This window comes from Manis javanica, chromosome X (assembly GCF_040802235.1).
Source record: "Manis javanica isolate MJ-LG chromosome X, MJ_LKY, whole genome shotgun sequence".
In the NCBI taxonomy this organism is placed as follows: domain Eukaryota; kingdom Metazoa; phylum Chordata; class Mammalia; order Pholidota; family Manidae; genus Manis; species Manis javanica.
The window spans coordinates 94,880,385-94,905,234 of NC_133174.1; the positions used below are offsets into that span (position 1 = coordinate 94,880,385).

Genomic DNA, 24,850 nt, shown 5'->3' on the forward strand with positions numbered 1-24,850 from the left:
TAATACATATTATATATATATTCTGTAAATTTTATTTTTCTTGCCTTTATGTCAGTAAAATCATGCATTATATTGGTTTAATCAAGATTTCAGTGCTTTGGTAACTGCTAGTTCCTTCTTGGAGTCTGTAAATCTGTTGCTGTTTTATTTACTAGGATTAAATTTTAAGCAAAATTTAAAAACTATGACTAAAGATTTTAATTCTTTAAAAATTTAGTTAAATATTATTAAATGTCTATAAAAATAAACACTATTATTAATTCTAAAGTTCAGCATTCATTTAGTTGACAATATAAGAATTCGTATCATACTTGATGCATGTTACATCTCGACCTACATGTATATATTAAGAGTTAGAAATATTGCTGCATGCTGCAAGGTATTCCTTAGTAGCCATGTGCAATTGTCACAAACACTGCTAATTCATGAATACCTCTGGTACTATGAACTAGAATACAAAGGAAAATAAGAAAATGGGTAATGAACATTACACTGGAAGCAATGCTTCTGTAAGCAAGCATCTACTGCATTCATATGGACAAGTAATGTGATAATTAATCCTTCCCATATGGGAAGACACTGTCAGTCTTCAAAGTTGGCAGAAGTGTGATCTCCAAACCCGAATGGCATTCAGACTGAATTGCCTTTTGTTTTGAGAACATACGGAAAGAGATACAGAAATCATTGCCTGAACAGCATTAGTCATGAAAGTGGGTATCCAGGGTTATGGATCAAGTGTGACAGTGCTGAATCCTGGATCTGGAGTGACAGTGGCAGCTTTGTATTTGTTAATACATATAATGTGTGCGTGTTGGTGTTATGCATAATCTTTTAAAGCGCAGGGCCTAGGTTAGGTCCTTCTTGCCCAGAACTAATGGTGGAACTGATGAGAATACTTGTCAGAGATAATGTTGCTTTGCCTATTTGTCTCTGGCACTACATTGTGAGTTTCTCAAGAGGTTTATTCATATTTTATTCTATGTCTCTATTTCATCCCTTATTTCACAACCCAGGGTTTAGGCCACTATTATCTCTTATCTGGATCAGTCTTTCAATTTGTGTCCATGTTTTTCTTTTTCAAACCAATTTCCACAGGGACATTTCTAAGATGTACAACCTGTGTGAGAAGAAAGTGTTAAAAAGCTTCCATTTATATTTGTTTTTATTCATTGTTTAATTTTTTATACCTGCGTGTATCATGTCCATAATGTATTAGTATAGAAGTATATATATAATGAATATATTAATGTATATGTAAATCAGAGGTACATGCACAAATTCTTTGCTGTCAGGAAAATGATATACCAAAAGTGCTATAGACATTTGGTCTCAAGGATCAAGTTCAAGTTCCTCAGCATGGCACTGGAGGCCACACATAATCTTTTCCTGCCTCATCTCTCACCAAGGGCAGGAGCAAAACCCTAAGGTATGCTTTTGCATACTGTGCAGATGATGGAAGTAATTGTGACCTGGAAGGCAGAACATAGCATAACAGGGCTTGGCAAGTGGTGATCCTGGCATGTCCCCTGTTTCAGGGGCTTCAGTGCAAAGGAGTATGGATGTCTTGATGGGTGGGTGGAACATGATTTCAGAAATCCAGGTGCCGATGCTAGAGCTACAAGCAGATTGGAATGTGGCCAGCATCATGGAAATCTGCTAAGAGATAGCAAGAACCAACTTAGAGTGGACTGGGGTTGGGACCAGAACTTCAGTCCCTGGCAAGGAGGGAACTGGTAAGAGCAAGGCAGTTCTCTAGTCCTTGGGGGATGGGAAGACTATGTTACCTGCACTGGGACTTAGGCAAAGGGAGAAAGACCATAGTAAGAACTAAGGAAGGCTTGTGGGGGCAACTGGGTCTCAAGAACAACATGAATACCTAGTGTTCAGAGCTGGGACCTGAGGTCAGACCTGGCTCAGCAGCAAGGGTGACCTGAGGAAAAGTCCCAGGCAGGTATGCCGAGCAGGTATGGCTAAGTCTCTGGCCTATGGTCATGGTGAATCCTACCGCCTGAGACAGGGCTGAGTCTGCAGTTTGGAATGGGTGACCTCCAGAAAGTAGTTCCAGTTATGGGGAAGGAAGGGGACAGGATGTGACACCACATTATTCTCTTAGCCTGCCATTCAAAGCCCTTCATGTTCTGTCTCTACAGTAACGATAACAGCTAACATCTGGTGAGCACTTCCTATGTGCTGGCCACTGCTCCACATTTATATGTATTAACTTGTTAAATCCTCAAAACAACATTAAGACCATTCTGTTATTGTTCACATTCTCAAGGTAAGGAGACTGAGGCACCGAGATGTAGCAATGTGGTCGGGATTACACAGGAGCTGAAATGCACACCTAGGCAGTCCAGCTCCCAAGTTCCTGCACTTAACCACTGTGTCATGCTGTTTCCATGGAGATGCCAGCCTTTATTCCTGTCACAGCTTTTCATGCACCCAATGCTGCGGTCAAATTGGGCTTCTCACTGTCTCCCAGATATGTTCTACACCTTTCTTCCTGAGGCCCTTCTCATTGTTCTTTTACCCCAGTGATATGCCAGGAATGTTCCTCTTGCTGCTCTCAATCTATCCACATCGTACTGGTGTTCCAGGCCCCAGCTCAGGTCTTTTCCCTGACCTTTCTTCACTAGGGTTGCTTATGGCTAAATTGTGGCTCTGCAGGCTTAGCGCCCAATTGGAGCTTAAAGCACAGAGTCCTAGTCCCAACACTGGCACAAGCAGCTGTGGGGCAATGGGGTACCCTGCTTTTCCCTCTGAATGGTGTGTGTGTGTGTTCCAAAAGAAGGAGCTGGTCCTGCGGAAAGCTCTGGTTCCCTGGTGGGGAAAGGGCTTTCCCCAAAGAGATTTGCCTTTGAGTGAATATAGTGCGTGTGGTGGGGTGTTCCTAAGTGTGCTCGGGAGAGATTAGATGTGGACTTGGCTTCCTATATTGTTGTTTTTGGACAACAGTGTGTTTCCACTCCCTCAGCAGTGTTGACTGGGTTAGTATCACTTGTGTTCGTTCCCAGTAATCTTTACAGAGTGTCTAATTACAGACTGGCAGCAGAGAGAGAATGCAGAGGAAAGTGCATACTGTGACAATTGTTAGACAAAGAGTTCTCTCTGCAGGGAATAACAGCTGTAATGGGTGGGAGCTATGGCAGGGAGGGATGGGAGGCAGGCAAGAAAGTGGATAAGAAAGGCTGGTGACCCTGGTCGTGCCCATTCATTCCTCTTGGAATAGGATTTTGCTATCTTCACAGTTCTTTGGGGACTCATGCAGTTTTACAAGAAACGGAATCAAAAGTCACCCTCTCCTTCTCATTGTTTCACCTGCATGTACTCCCCAGCTTTATGGAGTTTATCTGGTAATCAGGGAATATTTAGTTCTGCAGGCATACACTCCCCATGAGTGCCAGCAGATCTTTCCCAGACTGGCTGTTGTATTTGCCAGGTCCCTGTCTCCTCCACAAACCTGTGAACTGATTGCAGGCAGTAATATATCTTCACCATTACATTTACTATTCCTCACACCTTATCCAGGACATAGTGATTATTAAATATTCATTGATTAAATACATTGATAGTGTATGTCTTATATATCAAAAGATTGGATTATAAAAGTTTCTTTTAAGAAGAAAGCCATGGAAATGCTCTAAATTTTATTCAATGAGGAGTGTAGAGGCTGGTAAGTCAGCATAAGGTAGTGGCATTGGGCCAAAAGAGCCATCGAGGTTAAGTTCTGCACTGAGGACAGAAATGTCTATATGCTCTTCTAAGTGTTTATTGTAGTCTCAGGCAGTCAGAAGAAAGCAGGTGAGTTCTGCCCCTGCTTGTGCTAGTGGTAAATGTGGGGAGATCCCCTAATGGCCCATAAATATTCCTGCCAAAAGTCTCTCATTTTCTGCCAAACAATCAGGCACATAGTAGATGTTCAAGAAATATACGTTGAGTAGTAACAATTTACTTATACTGATATTTACTATGCACCTTTGCAGATGAGGAAACTAAGATACAGAGAAGTTAAGTAACATGCCTGAGGACATACAGCTAGTGAGTTGAAAAGCTGGAATCCAAATCTATGAGTTTAGCTCAAGCACTAATAGGTTTAAGTGCTCTGTTATCTCACATCACAACCTGACTTTTAGACACTCCTTTGAGTGAAAGCATCGAAATTACTGCTAAAAATGCAAATATCTGGAAGGAGAAATACTTTTATCCAGTGTTTATTATCTTTTATTTATCATCTGTTTTCAGCTCATTTATACTCGTTATTTCTTGAGGCAGTATGCAGCCTATACATACGTGAATATGAACTGACTAAAATTACACAATTTAGTGTTTTAACACATGTATCATCAACACAATCGATATAATGAATATATCCATCACTGTAGAAGTTTCCTTGTGCCTTTATAAATCTCTCTCTCCTCTTTATCCTCCCTGCCTTGTCCACGGGCAACTATTGCTCTTTTTGTCATTATAGATTATTTTGCATTTTCTAAGGTTTTATATAAATCAAACCAAACAGTATGTCTTATTTTTTTGTCTGACTTATTTCAGTATGATTATTTTGAGATCCATCCATATTGTTGAGTGTATCAATAGATCATTCTTTTTTATTGCTGAGTAGTAGTATTTCATGGATATACCACAATTTGTTTATTCATCTATTGATGGATAGTTGGGTTGTTTCAAGTTTCTGACCATTACATACAAAGTGTTTATGAACATTTGTGGACAAATTTCTGTGTGAACATGTTTTTATTTATCTTGTGTTAGTAACATTTTAAAGAAACTGCCAAACTGATTTCTTAAGTTGTACCATTTTACATTCCCAAAAGCAGTATATGAGTATTCTAGTCACCCTATACTCTTCATCAACAATAGTAGGTATAATCATTAGAAAAAATTTAGACATTCACTGTGATTTTAATTTGTGTCTTGCTGATGACATACAATGTTGAGGGTCTTTTCATGTGCCTATTGGCCATCTGTATACATACTTTGGTTAAGTGTTCAGATCCTTTGTTCATTTTTTATTGGACTGTTCATTTTCTTATTGAGTTGTCATGGTTCTTTATATATTCTATTACAAATATATATTCTTTATTATATATGTCAATTTTCTATTGATGTATAACAAATTACTATGAACTTACCAACTTTAAACAACACCCACTTACTGCTGAGTTGTGTAGGGTCAGTAGTTAAGGACAGCATGGCTACGTTCTTTGCTCAGTGTCTCCCAAAGCTGAAATTAAGGTGGTAGTTGGGCTGAGTTCTTGTGTGGAGGCTCTGAGGAAAAACCTGCTTCCAAGATCATGTCTTTTGTTATGGAATTCAGTTCCTTGTGGTTGTAAGACTGAGGTCCCCATTTTTTTGTTGGCTGTCATCCAGGAACCACTCTCAGCTTGTACAGGTCACTCACATTCCTTACTGTATGGCCTCTTCCATCTTAACAGCACACTTTGTTAAAAAAAAATACTGTTTCCTCTGTATTGCCTTTGAAGATAGTCAAAGATAATTGCCCATATATACGTGGGTCCATTTCTAAACTTTCTATTCAGTTTCATTGATCTATTTGTCAGTCTTGATGTCAATACCACAGTGTTTGGGTAACAGTAGTTTTATAAGTTTTGTAATCAGATACTGGAAGTCCTCCAACATTGTTTCTTTTTTTTGAAGATGTGTTGACTTTTCTAGGTTGTATTTATTTCCGTAGGAATTTTAGACTCAACATGTTCATATCTAAAAAAGGGTCTGCTGGAATTTTGATTTGGATTGTTTTTTACAGATCAAAATGGGGGAGAATCCACATTTTGTGTTTTCTGTTCCATGAACACAGAATATTTCACCCATTTATTTAGGTCTTCCTGATGTCTTTCATCACTGTTTTTTTTTAAATTATTTTTTATTGAAGAGTAGTTGACACACAGTATTACATTAGGTTCAGGTGTACAACACAGTGATTCAACATTTATATACATGATAATTCTAGCTACCAGCTATCACCATACAAAGTTGTAACAATATTTTGACTATATTCCTTATGCTATACATTACATCCCGGTTACGTATTTATTTTACAATTGGAAGTCTGTACTTTTTTTTTTTTTTGAGAGGGCATCTCTCATATTTATTGATCAAATGGTTGTTAACAACAATAAAATTCTGTAAAGGGGAGTCAATGCTCAATGCACAATCATTAATCCATCTCAAGGCTAATTCTCGTCAGTCTCCAATCTTCTGAAGCATAACGAACAAGTTCTTACATGGTGAACAAATTCTTACATAGTGAGTAAGTTCTTACATGGTGAACAGTACAAGGGCAGTCATCACAGAAACTTTCGGTTTTGATCACGCATTATGAACTATAAGAAATCAGGTCAAATATGAATATTCATTTGATTTTTATACTTGATTTATATGTGGATCCCACATTTCTCCCTTTATTATTATTATTATTTTTATATGTAATAAAATGCTGAAGTGGTAGGTTGATGCAAGATAAAGGTAGCAAACATAGTTTAGTGTTGTAAGAGAGCAATTGTAGATGATCAGGTGTGTGCCTGAAGACTATGTGTTAATCCAAGCTAGACAAGGACATTAAAACATCCACAGATGCAGAAGATTTCTCTCAAAACAGGGGGGTGAGGTTCTAAGCTTCACCACTGTTGATCCCCAATTTCTCACCTGATAGCCCCCCTGTGACTGTGCCTGTCTTAGGTTGTTCTTCCCTTGAGGAATCTTACCTGTCTCTGGCTAACCAGTCATGTTCCGGGGCCATACAGGGAGATGTAAAGTTGGTAAGTGAGAGAGAAGCCATATTGTTTGAAAAGGTTAGCTTTTTACTTCTTTGCAGATTTATGCCCTGTGGCTTCTATGCCCAGCATTTGTCTTGAGGTATCTTTACCACTTGGAGGAATTCTATTTAAGGGTTGTAATTAGGAAGGAAGAAGAAAAGCTATAGAGGTAGAAGACGGAAGAAAACATGGGAGGATTGATTATTTCTTTGACATATCTTCTTGTAGAGAAACTTAAGCATGTATAGGTTTTAACTACTAATTAAATTGCTCACATACATTAACATAATAGGAATACAGTTACATAACCAAAGCAGATCTATAATTACCAGCCATCTCCAGTGAAGCCAAGAAAACCAGTTAGGCGTCCTAGGCATTTGTGAAAATTTGTCTGTGATATGATGGATATTGTCCAACTGTACTTGAACAGTCTGAGAGAAATCAGACAAATTAAAACAACCCATTCCTGAGAACTGTTCACATCACATATGTTCTTTTAACAGTAGATAGTCTGTAGTCGTAAGCTTTTGGAGCGCTACAACTTGCACTTCTCCTAATTCTTGGTTGAGTTCCAACAGTATAGATCCAGTCAAATTTGTTGCTTTAATGAAAGCACAGGTCAGCTTAGATATCTCCTTCTTCATTCCAATGGCAAGTACAGGAACCGGTGGGATGGATGCAGCTACAACTGCAGCATCGCCTGGATCTCTGTTGAGGTTTTTTGATGATCATCCTCTGGTATGACTCTTCCAGAGAGTGCTGATGTTGGAAGTTCTTCTTCATATAATATCTTAGTTCATTTTCTGGGTAGCCAAATTAGGCTCTGATCCTCTGTATAAACACAAACAGACCCTTTGCCTTCATTGGTATGCCCTTTATACCTTTGTGTAGAACTCATTGGAGGTCACCACACAGGAACAGCTTTTTTTTTTTGTAATCATTAATCTACACTTACATGACGAATATTATGTTTACTAGGCTCTCCCCTATACCAGGTCCGCCCTATAAACCCCTTTACAGTCACTGTCCATCAGCATAGCAAAATGATGTAGAATCACTACTTGTCTTCTCTGTGTTGTACAGCCCTCCCCTTTCTCCCACCCCCCCATGCATGCTAATCTTAATACCCCCCTTCTTCTCCCCCCCCTTATCGCTCCCTACCCACCCATCCTCCCCAGTCCCTTTCCCTTTGGTACCTGTTAGTCCATTCTTGAGTTCTGTGATTCTGCTGCTGTTTTGTTCCTTCAGTTTTTCCTTTGTTCTTATACTCCACAGATGAGTGAAATCATTTGGTATTTCTCTTTCTCCACTTGGATTATTTTGCTGAGCATAATACCCTCCAGCTCCATCCATGTTGTTGCAAATTGTAGGATTTGCCCTTTTCTTATGGCTGAGTAGTATTCCACTGTGCATATGTACCACATCTCCTTTATCCATTCATCTATCGATGGACATTTAGGTTGCTTCCAATTCTTGGCTATTATAAATAGTGCTGCGATAAACATAGGGGTGCATCTGTCTTTCTCAAATTTGATCGCTGCATTCTTAGCGTAAATTCCTAGGAGTGGAATTCCTGGGTCAAATGGTAAATCTGTTTTGAGCATTTGATGTACCTCCATACTGCTTTCCACAATGGTTGAACTAATTTACATTCCCACCAGCAGTGTAGGAGGGTTCCCCTTTCTCCACAGCCTCGCCAACATTTGTTGTTGTTTGTCTTTTGGATGGCAACTATCCTTACTGGTGTGAGGTGATACCTCATTGTAGTTTTAATTTGCATTTCTCTGATAATTAGTGATGTGGAGCATCTTTTCATGTGTCTGTTGGCCATCTGTATTTCTTTTTTAGAGAACTGTCTGTTCAGTTCCTCTGCCCATTTTTAATTGGGTTATTTGTTTTTTGTTTGTTGAGGTGTATGAGCTCTTTATATATTCTGGACGTCAAGCCTTTATTGGATCTGTCATTTTCAAATATATTCTCCCATACTGTAGGGTTCCTTTTTGTTCTATTGATGGTGTCTTTTGCTGTACAGAAGCTTTTCAGCTTAATATAGTCCCACTTGTTCATTTTTGCTGTTGTTTTCCTTGCCCGGGGAGATATGTTCAAGAAGAGGTCACTCATGTTTATGTCTAAGAGGTTTTTGCCTATGTTTTTTTCTAAGAGTTTTATGGTTTCATGACTTACATTCAGGTCTTTGATCCATTTTGAATTTACATTCTTGTATGGGGTTAGACAATGGTCCAGTTTCATTCTCCTACATGTAGCTGTCCAGTTTTGCCAGCACCATCTGTTGAAGAGACTGTCATTTCACCATTGTATGTCCATGGCTCCTTTATCAAATATTAATTGACCATATATGTTTGGGTTAATTTCTGGAGTCTCTAATCTGTTCCACTGGTCTGTGGCTCTGTTCTTGTGCCAGTACCAAATTGTCTTGATTACTATGGCTTTGTAGTAGAGCTTGAAGTTGGGGAGTGAGATCCCCCCTACTTTATTCTTCTTTCTCAGGATTGCTTTGGCTATTCGGGGTTTTTGGTGTTTCCATATAAATTTTTGAATTATTTATTACAGTTCATTGAAGAATGTTGCTGGTAATTTGATAGGGATTGCATCAAATCTGTATATTGCTTTGGGCAGGATGGCCATTTTGATGATATTAATTCTTCCTAGCCATGAGCATGGGATGAGTTTCCATTTGTTAGTGTCACCTTTAATTTCTCTTAAGAGTGACTTGTAGTTTTCAGGGTATAGGCCTTTCACTTCTTTGGTTAGGTTTATTCCTAGGTATTTTATTCTTTTTGATGCAATGGTGAATGGAATTGTTTTCCTGATTTCCCTTTCTATTGGCTCATTGTTAGTGTATAGAAAAGCTACAGATTTCTGTGTGTTAATTTTGTATCCTGCAACTTTGCTGTATTCCGATATCAGTTCTAGTAGTTTTGGAGTGGAGTCTTTAGGGTTTTTTACATACAATATCATATCATCTGCAAATAGAGACACTTTAACTTCTTCTTTACCAATCTGGATTCCTTGTATTTCTTTGTTTTGTCTGATTGCCGTGGCTAGGACCTCTAGTACTATGTTAAATAAGAGTGGGGAGAGTGGGCATCCCAGTCTAGTACCCGATCTCAGTGGAAATGCTTTCAGCTTTTCGCTGTTCAGTATAATGTCGGCTGTGGGTGTATCATATATGGCCTTTATTATGTTGAGGTACTTGCCCTCTATTCCCATTTTGCTGAAAGTTTTTATCATGAATGGATGTTGAATTTTGTTGAATGCTTTTTCAGCATCTATGGAGATGATCATGTGATTTTTGTCTTTCTTTTTGTTGATGTGGTGGATGATGTTGATGGATTTTTGAATGTTTTACCATCCTTGCATTCCTGGGATGAATCCCACTTGGTCATGGTGTATGATCCTTTTGATATGCTGTTGAATTCTGTTTGCTAATATTTTATTGAGTATTTTTGCATCTACATTCATCAGGGATATTGGTCTGTAATTTTCTTTTTTGGTGGGGTCTTTGCCTGGTTTTGGTATTAGGGTGATGTTGGCTTCATAGATTGAGTTTGGGAGTATTTCATCCTCTTCTATTTTTTGGAACACTTTAAGGAGAATGGGTATTATGTCTTCTCTGTGTGTCTGATAAAATTCCGAGGTAAATCCGTCCGGCCCCAGTGTTTTGTTCTTGGGTAGTTTTTTGGTTACCGTTTCAATTTCTTTGCTTGTAATTGGTTTGTTTAACTTTTGTGTTTCTTCCTTGGTCAGTCTTGGGAGGTTGTATTTTTTTAGGAAGTTGTCCATTTCTTCTAGGTTTTCCAGCTTGTTGGCATATAGGTTTTCATAGTAGTCTTTAATAATTCTTTGTATTTCTGTAGAGCCTGTCATGATTTTTCCGTTCTCATTTCTGATTCTGTTGATTTGTGTTGATTCTCTTTTTCTCTTAATAAGTTTGGCTAGAGGCTTATCTATTTTGTTTATTTTCTCAAAGAAGCAACTCTTAGTTTCGTTCATTTTTCTATTGTTTTATTCTTCTCAATTTTGTTTATTTCTTCTCTGATCTTTATTATGTCCCTCCTTCTGCTGACTTTAGGCCTCCTTTGTTTTTCTTTTTCCAGTTTCGATAATTGTGATGTTAGACTATTCATTTGGGATTGTTCTTCCTTCCTCAAGTGTGCCTGGATTGCTATATACTTTCCTCTTAAGACTGCTTTCGCTGCGTCCCACAGAAGTTCAGGCTTTGTGTTGTTGTTGTCATTTGTTTCTATATATTCCTTGATCTCTATTTTGATTTGTTTGTTGATCCATTGATTATTTAGCATGTTGTTAACCCTCCATGTGTTTGTGAGTCTTTTTGCTTTCTCTACAATTTATTTCTAGTTTTATACCTTTGTGGTCTGAAAAGTTGGTTGGTAAAATTTCAATATTTTGGAATTTACTGAGGCTCTTTTTGTGAGCTAGTATGTGGTCTATTCTGGAGAATGTTCCATGTGCACTTGAGAAGAATGTATATCCTGTTGCTTTTGGATGTAGAGTTCTATAGATGTCTCTTAGGTCCATCTGTTCTAGTGTGTTGTTCAGTGCCTGTGTGTCCTTACTTATTTTCTGCCCAGTGGATCTATCCTTTGGGGTGAGTGGTGTGTTGAAGTCTCCTAAAATGAATGCATTGCAGTCTATTTCCCACTTTAGTTCTGTTAGTATTTGTTTCACATATGCTGCTGCTCCTGTGTTGGGTGCATATATATTTAGAATGATTATATCCTCTTGTTGGACTGAGCCCTTTATCATTATGTAGTGTCCTTCTTTATCTCTTGTTACTTTCTTTGTTTTGAAGTCTATTTTGCCTGATATTAGTACTGCAACCCCTGCTTTCTTCTCACTGTTGTTTGCCTGAAATATGTTTTTCCATCCCTTGACTTTTAGTCTGTGCATGTCTTTGAGTTTGAGGTGAGTCTCTTGTAAGCAGCATATAGATGGGTCTTGCTTTTTTATCCATTCTATTACTCTATGTCTTTTGATTGGTGCATTCAGTCCATTTACATTTAGGGTGACTATTGAAAGATATGTACTTATTGCCATTGCAGGCTTTAAATTCGTGGTTGACAAAGGTTCAGGGTTACCCTCTTTAGTATCTTATTGCCTAACTTAGCTTGCTTATTGAGCTGTTATATACACTGTCTGGAGATTCTTTTCTTCTCTCCCTTCTTATTCCTCCTCCTCCATTCTTCATATGTTGTGTGTTTTGTTCTGTGCTCTTTTTAGGAGTGCTCCCATCTAGAGCAGTCCCTGTAAGATGCCCTGTAGAGGTGGTTTGTGGGAAGCAAATTCCCTCAGCTTTTGCTTTTCTGGGAGTTGTTTAATCCCGCCATCATATTTAAATGATAGTCGTGCTGGATACAGTATCCTTGGTTCAAGGCCCTTCTGTTTCACTGTGTTAAATATATCATGCCATTCTCTTCTGGCCTGTAGGGTTTCTGTCGAGAAGTCTGATGTTAGGCTGATGGGTTTTCCTTTGTAGGTGACCTTTTTCTCTCTAGCTGCCTTTAAAACTCTTTCCTTGTCCTTGATCCTTGCCATTTTAATTATTATGTGTCTTGGTGTTGTCCTCCTTGGATCCTTTCTGTTGGGGGTTCTGTGTTTTTCCGTGGTCTGTTCGATTATTTCCTCCCCACAGTTTGGGGATGTTTTCAGCAATTATTTCTTCAAAGACACTTTCTATCCCTTTTCCTCTCTCTTCTTCTTCTGGTACCCCTATAATACGGATATTGTTCCTTTTGGATTGGTCCCATAGTTCTCTTAGTATTGTTTCATTTCTGGAGATCCTTTTATCTCTCTCTATGTCAGCTTCTATACGTTCCTGTTCTCTGGTTTCTATTCCTTCAATGGCTTCTTGCATCTTATCCATTCTGCTTATAAATCCTTCCTGGGATTGTTTCACTTCTGTAATTTCCTTCCTGGCATCTGTGATCTCCCTCTGGACTTCATCCCTTAGCTCTTGCATATTTATCTGCATCTCTGTCAGCATGTTTATGATTTTTATTTTTAATTCTTTTTCAGGAAGACTGGTTAGGTCTGTATCCTCAGGTGTTGACTCTGTGATCTTTGTCTGCCTGTAGTTTTGCCTTTTCATGTTGATAGAGATAGTTTGCAGAGCTGGAAAGAGTGACAGCTGGAAGAGCTTTCCTACTTGTTGGATTGTGGCCTTCCTCTCCTGGGAGAAGAACGACCTCTAGTGGCTTGTGCTGGGCAGCTGTGTGCAGACAGGGCTTCTGCTTCCTGCCCGGCTGCTATGGAGTTTATCTCCACTGTTGCTGTGGGCATGGCCTGGCTCAGGCTGCCTCTCCAAAATGGTGGAGCCCCGTTGGAGGGGGAGCGGCCGGGAGGCTATTTATCTCCGTATGGGGCCTCTGTGCTCCCTGCTGCCCAGGGGGTTAGAGTGCCCAGAGAACCCAAGATTCCTTGCCTCTGGACTAAGTGTCCTGCCCTGCCCCTTTAAGACTTCCAAAAAGCACTCTCCAAACCAAAACAACAACAGCAACAGCAACAACAAAAAAATTAAATAAATAATTTTTAAAAAAAGAAAAAAGCACGATTTTCTTTGTCCTCAGGTGCCAGTCTCAGGCACCCGCTCACCGGTCTTGCTTCCCTGTTTCCCTAATATTGGGGTCCCTGTCCCTTTAAGACTTCCAAAAAGCACTCGCAAAAAAAAAAAACAAAAAGAAAAACAATGGCTGCTCCTGTTTCTTTGTTCTCTGGTGTTGGCCTCAGGCACCTGCTCACCGGTCCTGCCTCCCTGTTTCCCCAGTATCCAGGACTCCACGCATGCACTGTGTCTGTGCTCTTGTCCGGAATCCTGGGGCTGGGTGTTCAGCAGTCCTGGGCTCCTTCTCCCTCCCTGCTGACTCCTCTCCTCCCACTGGGAGCTGGGGGGAGGGGCGCTCGTGTCTGGCCTGGCCAAGGCTTGTATCTTACCCCTTTCGCGAGGTGCTGGGTTCTCGCGAGTGTGGATGTGGTCTGGATGTTGTCCTGTGTCCTCTGGTCCCTATTTTAGGAAGAGTTATCTTTGTTATATTTTCATAGATATATGTGGGTGGTTTTGGGAGGAGATTTCTGCTGCTCTACTCACGCTGTCATCTTGGCTCTGCCCTCTCTTTCATCACTGTTTTGTAGTTTTCAGCATGCAAATCTTGTACATATTCTGTCACATTTATCCATGAGTATTTCATATTTTGGATGCTCTCGAAAATGGTATTTTAAAAAATTTTCATTTTATGATTGTTTATTGATAGTATATAGCTATGCATTTGATTTTTGTATATTAATATTGTATCCTTCAACCTTACTAAATTCACTTATTCATTGTAGTAGCTTTTATGTAGATTACATAGGATTGTTCTACACAGGCAATCAGGTCATCCTTAAACAAAGACAGTTTTACTTATTTCTTTCCAATTTAGATGTTTTTTACGGCTTTTTCTTGCCTTATTGTACTGACCAGGACCTACAGTATAATGTTGAATAGAAATCATGAAAGTGGAAATTCTTGTCTTGATCCTGACTTAAGGGAGAGATCATTCAGTTTTTCACTATAAATTATAACATTAACTGTTTTTAAAATAAACAGTCTTTATCAGAGTGAGCAAATTTCCTTCTCTTCTTAGTATCATGAAATTTTTTTATCAGAAATAGATGTTACATTTTATCAAATGCTTTTTCTGTTCTATTGAAATAATCATATTACTTAAAAGTATTTTTGTTAATATGGTGAATTACATTGATTGGTTTTTAAAATATTACATTAATCTTTCATTCCTTGGATAAATTCTGTTTGGTCATGCTGTATCAACTTTTTATATTGTTGAATTCTAGTTTCTAAATTTTTGTTTAGAATTTTGCATCTATTTCATGAGGTATGTTGGTCTTTGGTTTGCCTCTTATAATATCGTTGCTCAGCTTTGGGACCAGAGGAATACTGGCCTCTTACAATGAGATGGTAATTTTTTTTCAAGAGTTTGGGTACAATTGACATTATTTCTTCCTTAAGTGTTTGACAGAATTCACCAATGAAGCCATTTGAGAGTGGTGTTTTCTTTATAGGAAGGTTTTTAATGACAAATTCAACTTCTTTAACAGATATAAAATGATTCACATTGGAAGGTTTAGGGACACTTTTCTCTGCAGTTGGGAAAAACAGTTGAAAGCCTAGCCTTGCTGTGAGTGGGATGGTAAGCCATCTTGGAATACAAAGGCAGATTCAAACAGTGAACATTCAACAGTAGTTTAAAAATAAATGCAGTTCAATTAAAATAATTATAAAATTAAAATTTGAGGAAATCTTGGAAATGTGAATATATGCTAGGTTTTAGATAATACCAAGGAGTTGTTAATTTTTGGTGTTTGGTGTGTTGATGTGATTGAGGATGTGTAATAAAAGTGTCTATACTACTTAGAGATGCATATTGAAGTCCGTAGGGGTTAAAAGACATTTTGAGATTTGTTTTAAAATACTTCAGAAATGAAAAAATCGATAGCTAAAGTGAGGGTTGCAGCATTTTGTTACTTGTTGCTTTGGGTAATAAATCTACATGGAGTTTATTATATTATCCCCTTTACATTTTTGTACGTTTGAAACTGTTCATATTGCAAATTTATGAAGAAGGCATGATAAAGATCCATTTGCAGAAAAGGCAAATACATTCAAAGCAACATACCAAAGGAGACTGTAGATTCATCTCTTGAGATAACTTTTAATGTAGTCAGATATTCTATTTGCTGATAAGATTTAATTCAGTTTTTTCAAAAAGACTTGGGGGCTGGACTAGATGACCTTTTGAAGGTTTACTCTGGTATTGCTATTCCATGGTACTCTAGGCATAGGCATCTGTATTCAACCCCAAGGTAAGAAAATTTGAATTCTTATAGATGTAACATTTAGGGCATTTTAATTCTTTTCTTTTTTAACTGAATGTATTTGACATATAACACTATGTAAAGGGAATTTTTTAAAATTAAAAATTCATTTTGGAACTCAAGTAGCCAATCACACCTTTGTTTGTTGACTGGATTAAAACATCTTTTTTTAATAGTCAGATATTACAAGAGTATTATAATCTATGTGAATTTTATTTATGTATTTATAATTGACATAAAATAGTATGTATTTAACATGTACAATGTGATGATTTGATATACAAAAGCTTTGTAAAATGATTATCACAATCAGGGTAATTAACACATCAGTCACCTCACATACTTACCTTTGTGTGTGGTGAGAATGCTTAAGATCTACTTTCTTAACAATTTCAAGTATGTTACACAACATCATTAACTATAGTCACTATGCCATTCATTAGATCCCCAGAACATGCTCATTTTATAACTAAAGGCTTGTAACCCTTGACCAGCATATCCCCATTTTCCCACCCCATCCACCTCTGGGCCCCTAGGAACCACTGTTCTACTCTCTGCTTCTGTGAATTTAGCTTTTTTAGATTACACATATAAATGACGTCATGCCATGTTTGTCTTTCCCTGTTTAATTTATTTCACTTTGTATAAATAGGTTTATGCTCCAGGTCCATCCATGTTGTTTCAAATAGCAAGATTTCCTTTTTATGGCTGAATAATATGTGTAATAAAAATGTCTATGGTATTTAGAAATGTATACTGAACTGTTAGGGTCCAGGCTTCCAAAGCTTCCCCAGAGAACAAACTACACAGGCATAGAGATGTAAATTCAAGCAAAGTCTTTATTCAGCTAGCTAGCTGAGGTCCAAGTCAGCCCGATGCAGCGGGTCTCAACAAGGACCCCGAGCACTCAGAGCCAAGGGTTTATATAGCACTTTCAAAGCACTTAACTCATAGCAATTTTCTATAACTATACATTATTCTTGCAAGACATATATCCTGGGGTTAAGCAAGGGCAGGGTAAGACTACTCCTCAATGGTTAGGGAGGTTCTGCACGATAAGCTTGGTATGTAAGATTAACTGACCAAGGTTAGCTGACCAAGGGTCACAGCTGCCCACCACCCGGTGCTCATGATTAACTTGTTTTTTCAAGGCCTTACCCAGGCCCAGGGTTTGTTTGTTTGTTTGTTTGTTTGTTTGTTTGCTTAGATTCTACATTTCCCCACTTTCCTTTGACCATTCCAATCATGGAATGTTTGTTTCTTCCTGCTGTGTGAGTGAATGATACTGCCGTCTCAGCATTAGCACCTGAACAGCACTCACTCTTTCCCTAACAAAGGCTATTAGCCGGTTTAAGATACAGGGACCTAAAGTGAGAAGCAGTATAAAAATAAGCAAGGGCCCTGCCAGGGTGGATATCAGGGTTGTAAACCATGGGGATTTAGTAAACTAGGATTCAAATAGCCCTTGGCTGGCCTCTCGCTCTCTCTCTTCCTTTGATCTGGTCTCTCTCTAAGTTTAGACATTGAATCTCTTACTATTCTGGAATGATCTGCTGTTAAGGTTTAGCTAAGTTTTATTAGTTCTTTTTCCTGACTCTTAATGCTCTCTGCACTCCTTTACATTTCCCCCCTTTTCTTGATTAGACTGTGGAATCTTCCACAGCGGCATCTGGGTCCTGATACCTTTGACGAAGGACTAAGAGTTGGACAGTGTCAATTCTTTCCTGCACAAACTTAACAAGCCTGTTAATTATGCACGGGCCAATCGTAAACAGCAACAGTAGGATGACGAGCGGCCCCGCAACGGCCGAGAGAAGGGTAGCAAACCAAGGCTTGTATTTGAACTAAGACTCAAACCAGCCTTCGCTACTTTCATATTCTTTACGCCTCTTCTCTAAATCTTTTTTCAGTTTGGCCAAGGAATCTCTGACTGCACCTGTTTTGTCTACATAGAAACAGCACTCTTCTCTTAAGGCTGCGCATAACTCACCTTCCTTTAAGAACAAGAGGTCCAGGCCTCTTCGGTTCTGTAGGACCACCTCGGACAAGGAGGTGAGGGATTGCTCTAGGTCTGATATTGTCTGTCGGAGTTGTTCTAGGTCTCTGTCGTTTGCCAGCCTCAGGGCTGTGAGCCCCTTTTCTCGAGTTACAAGGGCTGCAACCCCCGTGCTTGCCCCTGCCATCCCTAGGGTGAAGAGGGTTCCAATGGTCAGGGCGGTAACAACCTCCCTCTTGCTCCAGTGGGGGCTCAGCCTTTCTTCCCAATAAGAAAGGAGAGATTCATGAGAATGATACATTAGGCGAGGTAGAAGGGCCACCAGCACACAAAACTCACTGTTAGCATTGAACACAGAGGTGGATAGGGCCGGAGTGAGGCCTGTCTTTGAGCAGAGCCACCAGCCCGAGGAGGGTATAATCCACTTTCCCTGCTCCCACGTAGTGTTATTATAGGAGGAGCATAACTGGCTCTGGGTCGTCGGGACTGTGCCTACACACGTACCAACGACTGAGACTTGAGCGATTGTAAGTCCCCACGGTCTCCCATCCCAGTAAGTGGGATGGGAGTTGTTGATAGTGTAGGAGCCATTTATCCCGATTGCCTCATAGAAGGGGGGTGAACCTGGGTAGCATAGCCAACAGGGATCGGTGAGGGAGGAAGTGGTGTGGTTAAGAGTCTCTACAACTGCCTGCACCATTTCCCACATGGGATTATCTAACCCGGAGGGGGTGTGCTGGGCCCATAACCCAGAGGTCGATGGACTCAGTCCTCTCGTGGGCTCTGGAGCAAGCGTTCTGGTCAGCATTTTTTCATCCTTTTTACTCAGGCCCTTGTATTGGATTGAAGGTTTCTGAGGATTTATGACCGGGTTGGGACCTAAGGCTTTCTTGACTATTGGCTCAACTTTTAATTTGACTCGGATAAGGGTTCCAAAGGGAGGGGTCTGATAAAGATATAGGCCCCAGGTTAACCCTGTCTGCCATTGGGTGTTTTTTTTTCCTTGTTCTGTGAACTGGAGCTTGAGCAGATTACAGTCTGGGCTGTACCTAGTTCGGGTGCACGGTTTAACAAATGAGAGAGTGATGAGCTGGGGAGTTACTTGCCACTTCCACTCTCCGTCATTGGTGGTAACACAACTCCAGCGTGCACAGTATCGGGCCTCAGCCCCTCTACACTGCTGCTTCGCTGGCCCTGTTCGAAACCCTGGGCACGCATAAAACCCATTTCGACTCACAGAGACTCTGCGCTGCTTTTCTCACCAGTCTCCTCCTCCCATTCCAACAGGACAGAACTGAGGGGCACAGGGAAGAGGGAGGCCTGAATGCTGACTCTTGCCTTTTCCGCCTCTCTTTTCTAAGTCTGCTACTCTATCTAGGTTAAAGTACAGGTTAGGGAACCACGTGCCTAAGGGAGTCATGTGGGAAGTGCGGTTGTATATTTCATGAGTTTCCCAGTTCTCTATTTCCCAGGTGAGCTGATAGGGGATGGGGGTTAGGGTTCTGGTGGGTTGGAGGTAGCAGGAGCATCAGAATCACCAATAGCATGGTTCTTTTTATACAAGCGAAGCTTGAGGGGGTTATTAGTCTGAGTTACCCACCAATCCGGGCCCGGCGGGGGTCCCCGTTCTGTGTCATCTCATGTAAACAGGGTCTCTCACCCGGAACTGATGAGGTACCGAAAGGTCCTCTGGCCGATAGGCTTCCTGGATGGACAACTTCTAGGAGCCGGTCCCATTGCCTCGACGAGATGTGGCTCCTTTCATCTTCGGCTTAGGTGTAGTTTTAAGGGATTGGCAGGATGCTGCTGCACCTTCCACTTTTCCTTACAGGCCCCTGGGTCTTTATGAGGCAGGACCTTCCGAACGTGGGTGTGGTGTACCCAGGGAGCGATACCATCAACCTTGAGAGCAGTGGGGGTGGTAAACAATACAACATAAGGTCCTTTCCACCTGGGCTCGAGAGTCTTCACTTGATGTCTTTTGACCCATACTATATCCCCTGGGACTATGCCATGTTCCGGGCTCGGAATTTTCCCGCCCTCATAATATGCTCTGATCAGGGGCCAGATTTCTTGCTGCACTTTAGCAAGAACTTGCAACACATTCAGATAGTCAGGGGCCGGGTCCTCTGCATCGGGAAGCTGCACTCGTCGAGTTATAGGTGGAGGGGCCCCATACATTATCTCAAATGGAGTTAAACCATGTACATAGGGGGAGTTCCGAGCGCGGAAGATGGCTAAGGGAAGGAGAGTTACCCAGTCCCCACCAGTCTCCAATACCAATTTAGAAAGGGTCTCTTTCAAGGTCCGATTCATTCTCTCTACCTGCCCAGAGCTTTGTGGGTTATAAGCACAATGTAACTTCCAATCTACTCCCAAAGCTAGGGCTAGTCCTTGCAGGACTTTGCTAACGAAAGCCGGGCCGTTATCGGAACCTATTGCTTCAGGGACCCCATATCTGGGGATGATTTCTTCAATTAATCTTTTTGCTACTACCTGGCTAGTCTCATGCTTGCTTGGAAAGGCCTCCACCTACCCAGAGAAAGTATCTACCATAACTAGCAAATACCTGTATCCATACTTCCCTGGTTTTATTTCGGTGAAGTCTATTTCCCAATTCCTCCCTGGAGCCCTCCCCCTTTCCCGGGTACCTGCTGGGTGCAGCCCTCTTGGGGCTGGTCTTAGCATTGCACAGCTACTGCATTCTTTCATGATCTGGCAAGTCACCTCATTCTGGTGGGGAAACACCAACTGCGCAGACTGGAAAAGGCTGAGCAGTTTTTTTTTCCACCTAGATGGGTGGACTTATGCAGATTAGCAAGCAGGTACTGTCCTAATGCTTCTGGCAAGATCAATCTACCCTCTTGGTCCCTACCCCAATGTCCCTCTCCAAACACTTCCCCCGGGACTTGTTTCCTAATCCACTCAAGATCTTGAGGGGAATACTCAGGTTTGGGCGGCAGTGCGGGCAGTTCAGGTATGGGTATTTCGAGGGCCACAAGCACAAGAGAGTCCGAGAGGGCTGCCCTTTTAGCTTCTGCATCTGCATGGCTGTTGCCGATGGCCTCGGGTGTCTTCTTTGATTGGTGGCCCGGTACATGTATAACTGCTACCGCTTTAGGTTTTTCAACAGCAGCTAATAGTCTTTGGACTTCTTGCAGATTCCTCAGTCCCTTCCCTTCCGCAGAATGGAATCCTCTTTCTCGGTAGATGGCACCATGGACATGGACAGTGCCAAAGGCGTATCTGCTATCTGTGTAAATGTTGGCCCGCTTTCCTTCTGCTCTTTCCAGGGCCTCAGCGAGAGCAATAAGTTCCGCCTTCTGTGCTGAGGTGCCAGGGGGCAGAGCTGTGCTCCAGACAACTTCCCCATCGTGGGTTACTACTGCTGCCCCTGCTCTCCTGACCCCCTCCTGCACAAAGCTGCTCCCATCCGTATACCAATTTAGCTCACAGTTCAGTAACGGTGTGTCTTTCAGGTCTGCTCGCACCTGGATAATTTCGGAAAGGATATCTCTACAGTCATGGATGGGGGTTGTCAGATCTGGGTCCGGCAGAAGGGTGGCAGGATTTAGGGTTACCGGGTCAGAGAAGGCGATTCGGGGAGAATCTAGTAGGAGCCCTTGATAGTGGGTGAGTCTTGCGTTCGTCATCTGTTTTCCTGGAGGATGCTTGAGGATCCCCTCCACGGTATGTGGGGCTGTTATTCTCAGATTTTGGCCAAAAGTCAGCTTGTCTGCCTCTTTTACCAGTAGAGCGATGGCTGCTAGGATACGCAGACAAGGTGGCCACCCGGAGGCCACTGGGTCTAGCCGCTTGGACAAATAAGCCACAGGTCTCTTCCATGGGCCCAGCTGCTGAGCCAGAACTCCTTTAGCCACTCCCTTCTTTTCATCTACAAACAGGATAAAGGGTTTTTCTGGGTCTGGCAGAGATAGGGCGGGGGCCCGGAGGAGAGCTTCTTTTAGTCTGTCAAACGCCTCTTGTTGTTCCTGCATCCATTGCCAGCCTGGCCCTTCTTTGGTTGCTTCATATAGTGGTCGGGCTATTTCTGCATACCCTGGAATCCAGAGCCTGCAAAACCCGGCTGAGCCAAGAAATTCTCTCACTCCCTGGGGTGAGGAAGGGATGGGGATAGCCAGGACAGTTTGCTTCATGGCCTGTGTTAGCCATCTGGCCCCATTAGATATTGTGTACCCCAAGTAGACTACTGACCTCTGACAGATGTGGGCTTTCTTGGCACTGGCTCGATATCCCAGTTCACCTAGTTCAGCCAGCAAGTTCCCCGTGGCTTCTTCGCACTCTTCACGGGTTTCTGTGGCCAGCAACAGGTCATCTACATACTGCAACAACGTCACGTGGGGGTGGCTCTTGCGAAAGGGCTCCAAGTCCTGGCTTAGGGCTTCATTGAATAAGGTGGGAGAGTTCTTGAAGCCCTGAGGCAGTCTAGTCCAGGTAAGCTGCCCTTTTCTTCCTCCCCCTGGCTCTTGCCACTCAAAGGCAAACAAAGGCTGACTAACTTCAGAGAGTGGAATACTAAAGAAGGCATCTTTCAGGTCCAGAGTAGTATACCACACATGCGTGGGTGGCAGGTGGCTGAGTAAGGTGTAAGGGTTAGGCACTGTAGGATGGATGTCTTCTACCCTCTCATTGACTTTCTGCAAGTCTTGCACTGGCCTATAATCTTTACTGCCAGGCTTCCTCACTGGAAGCAGAGGCGTATTCCATGCAGATTGGCAGGTCTTAAGGATTCCTGTCTCTAACAGTCTATGGATATGGGGTGCTATCCCTTTCCTAGCCTCTTCTGGCATTGGATATTGCCGGACCCGGATGGGTAGAGCTGCGGCTTTGAGTTGAACAACAACCGGGGATAGGTGTTTAGCGAGACCAATTCCTCCGGTCTCGGCCCATGCGGAAGGGAACTTCTGTACCCAAGAGTCTATCTCTCCCTGGCCCCCCTTTTCTTGATCCGCCTGAAACAGACGATGTTCATCGGCCAGGGAAAGAGTTAACACATGCGCCGGTTGTAGGGGCTGCCCTTCTTTGTCCATGATTTTTATCCCTTCGGGTTCAAAATGAATGCAAGCCCCGACCTTGGTTAATAAGTCTCTGCCCAGCAACGGTGCGGGGCTTTCAGGTACGACCAGGAATGAGTGAGAGACCTGATGCCTTCCTAGGTCCACTTTTCTGTTAGTAGTCCAGGCACATTTCCTGGACCCTGTTGCTCCCTGGACTATACTTGTGCGTCCTGGGTTTAGGGGGCCGTGGGCCTGGTTGAGAACTGAATACTGTGCCCCAGTATCTACCATAAACCCAATGGGAGTCCCCTCCACGCACAGGGTTACCCAGGACTCGGGGAGGGGTGCCGAGCCCCGTCCCCGTCAATCCTCCTCTCCTAGGTGCAGGGTCTTAACAGGGTTCCCTCTCCCTTGTTCCCTCCTTTGGGGGCACTCCCTCTTCTAATGTCCATATTTCTTACACAGGGCGCACTGATCTTGTCCTAGTCGGGATTGACGGGGTCCTGTTCCTTGAGGTGGCCTAGGGCCCTCCTTCACCCCGGCCAGGAATATCCTGGCCATCTCTTCCCTCTGCTTCTTGTTCTCCCTTTTCTGAAATTCTCTGTCTTCCTTCCTATTTTTCTCCTGCATTACCCATTTCTCTTTCCTCAGCCTTTCTTCTCTATCTTCCAGAGTTTCTCTAGCATTGAAGACCTTCTCTGCCTGCTGCAGCAGCTCTCTAATAGAGATCTCCCCTAGGTCCTCCTGCTTGTGGAGTTTTCTCCGGATATCGGGGGCTGCCTGGTTGATGAATGAGAGGACTACAGCTGACTTATGTTCCTCTGCTTCCGGGTTTATGGGGGTATACTGCCGGTAAGCATCAAACAGCCTTTCCAGATACGCGGCTGGGCTTTCCATTTCCCCCTGAACAATAGTTTTTACCTTAGCCAAGTTAGTGGGCCGTCTGGCGGCCGCCCGGAGACCTGTCATCAGAGTCTGGCGGTAGACCCGGAGATGCTCCCTACCTTCTGCAGTTCCGAAGTCCCAATCTGGGCGCATAAGTGGGAACGCCTCGTCGATGATGGGCTGGAGGGTAGTGGGTCTTCCATTTTCTCCGAGGACATTTTTCCTGGCTTCATTGAGGATACGCTCTCGTTCTTCTGTTGTGAAGAGAGTGCGGAGTAATTGCTGGCAGTCGTCCCATGTGGGACGATGGGTAAACATAATGGACTCCACTAAACCTATAAGACACTTGGGGTCCTCTGAGAAGGGAGGATTCTGAGTCCTCCAATTATAAAGGTCACTAGATGAAAAGGGCCAATATTGATATTGCTGAGCAATGCCGGTACCGATGGCACGCACAGGCAGAACCGGCACTGTTCTTTCTGAGGTGGAGGAGGGAGCTTCCCCTTCTTGTTCCCTGGCCCCTCGAGACCTTAGCTGCATTCCTCCAGTTCTACCTGGCGCCCAGCGTGGGGCCAGGGCGGGGGAGTGTGACGAAGCTCTTTCCGGCCTCCTGCCTCCCTCTGCTGAAGAATCTGGGGAAGCTGCAGCCGCCTGGTTCCTGCTGGGTTCCCTAGCCGCATTTTCTATCCCCCCGGCAGCTTCACCCCTCTCCTCTGCATACAGGGGTGGTTGCTCAATCAGCGGGAGGGGGTAAAGAGGAGAACTGTCGGGGAGGACAGGCGGCGCACTTGGGCGCACAGGATTTCTGGCCCTGCAATCAGAGGGCTTTGATTTTTCCTGGGCAACTAGGACGGAGGTCTTTTGTGGGTCAGTATGAGGTTTCTCCACCAAAAAGGGCTCCAACCAGGAAGGGGGATTCTCGGCCAAATTTTCCCAGACAAGAATATAGGGAAGTTGGTCAGGGTGGTCCTCAGGACCTGGCCGGGAGATAATGGCTTTGATCTTGCCAATAAGGTCCAAAGAAAGAGACCCCTGGGCCGGCCAGCCTACTCTGAAGGAAGGCCACTCGACTGAGCAAAAGGTGTCGAGCTTACCCTTCTTGATGCCAAGGCTCATACTTAAGGCCTGTTCCTTGACCTTGGGGAAATGGGAGAGGATCAGACTCTTAGGAGTAGCCTGAGTCTGACCCATGGTGAGAAAGAAGAAGGAAAAAGAATATGAGGGAGACAAAGGCGAAGGATGAAGATGCC

General features: G+C 42.6%; 1 protein-coding gene across 1 annotated transcript; it reads right to left on the reverse strand.

The window, feature by feature from the left end:
* Nucleotides 1–19,195: 19,195 nt before the first annotated feature.
* Nucleotides 19,196–21,350, reverse strand: LOC140847360 (uncharacterized). The gene is made up of 2 exons (XM_073227522.1): nucleotides 20,349–21,350; nucleotides 19,196–19,599 (listed from the first exon to the last, which is right to left on the reverse strand). The coding sequence occupies exon 1, from the start codon at nucleotides 21,348–21,350 to the stop codon at nucleotides 20,421–20,423; it is 930 nt and encodes a 309-aa protein (XP_073083623.1). The 3' UTR covers nucleotides 19,196–19,599; nucleotides 20,349–20,420.
* Between the last annotated feature and the right edge of the window lie 3,500 nt (nucleotides 21,351–24,850).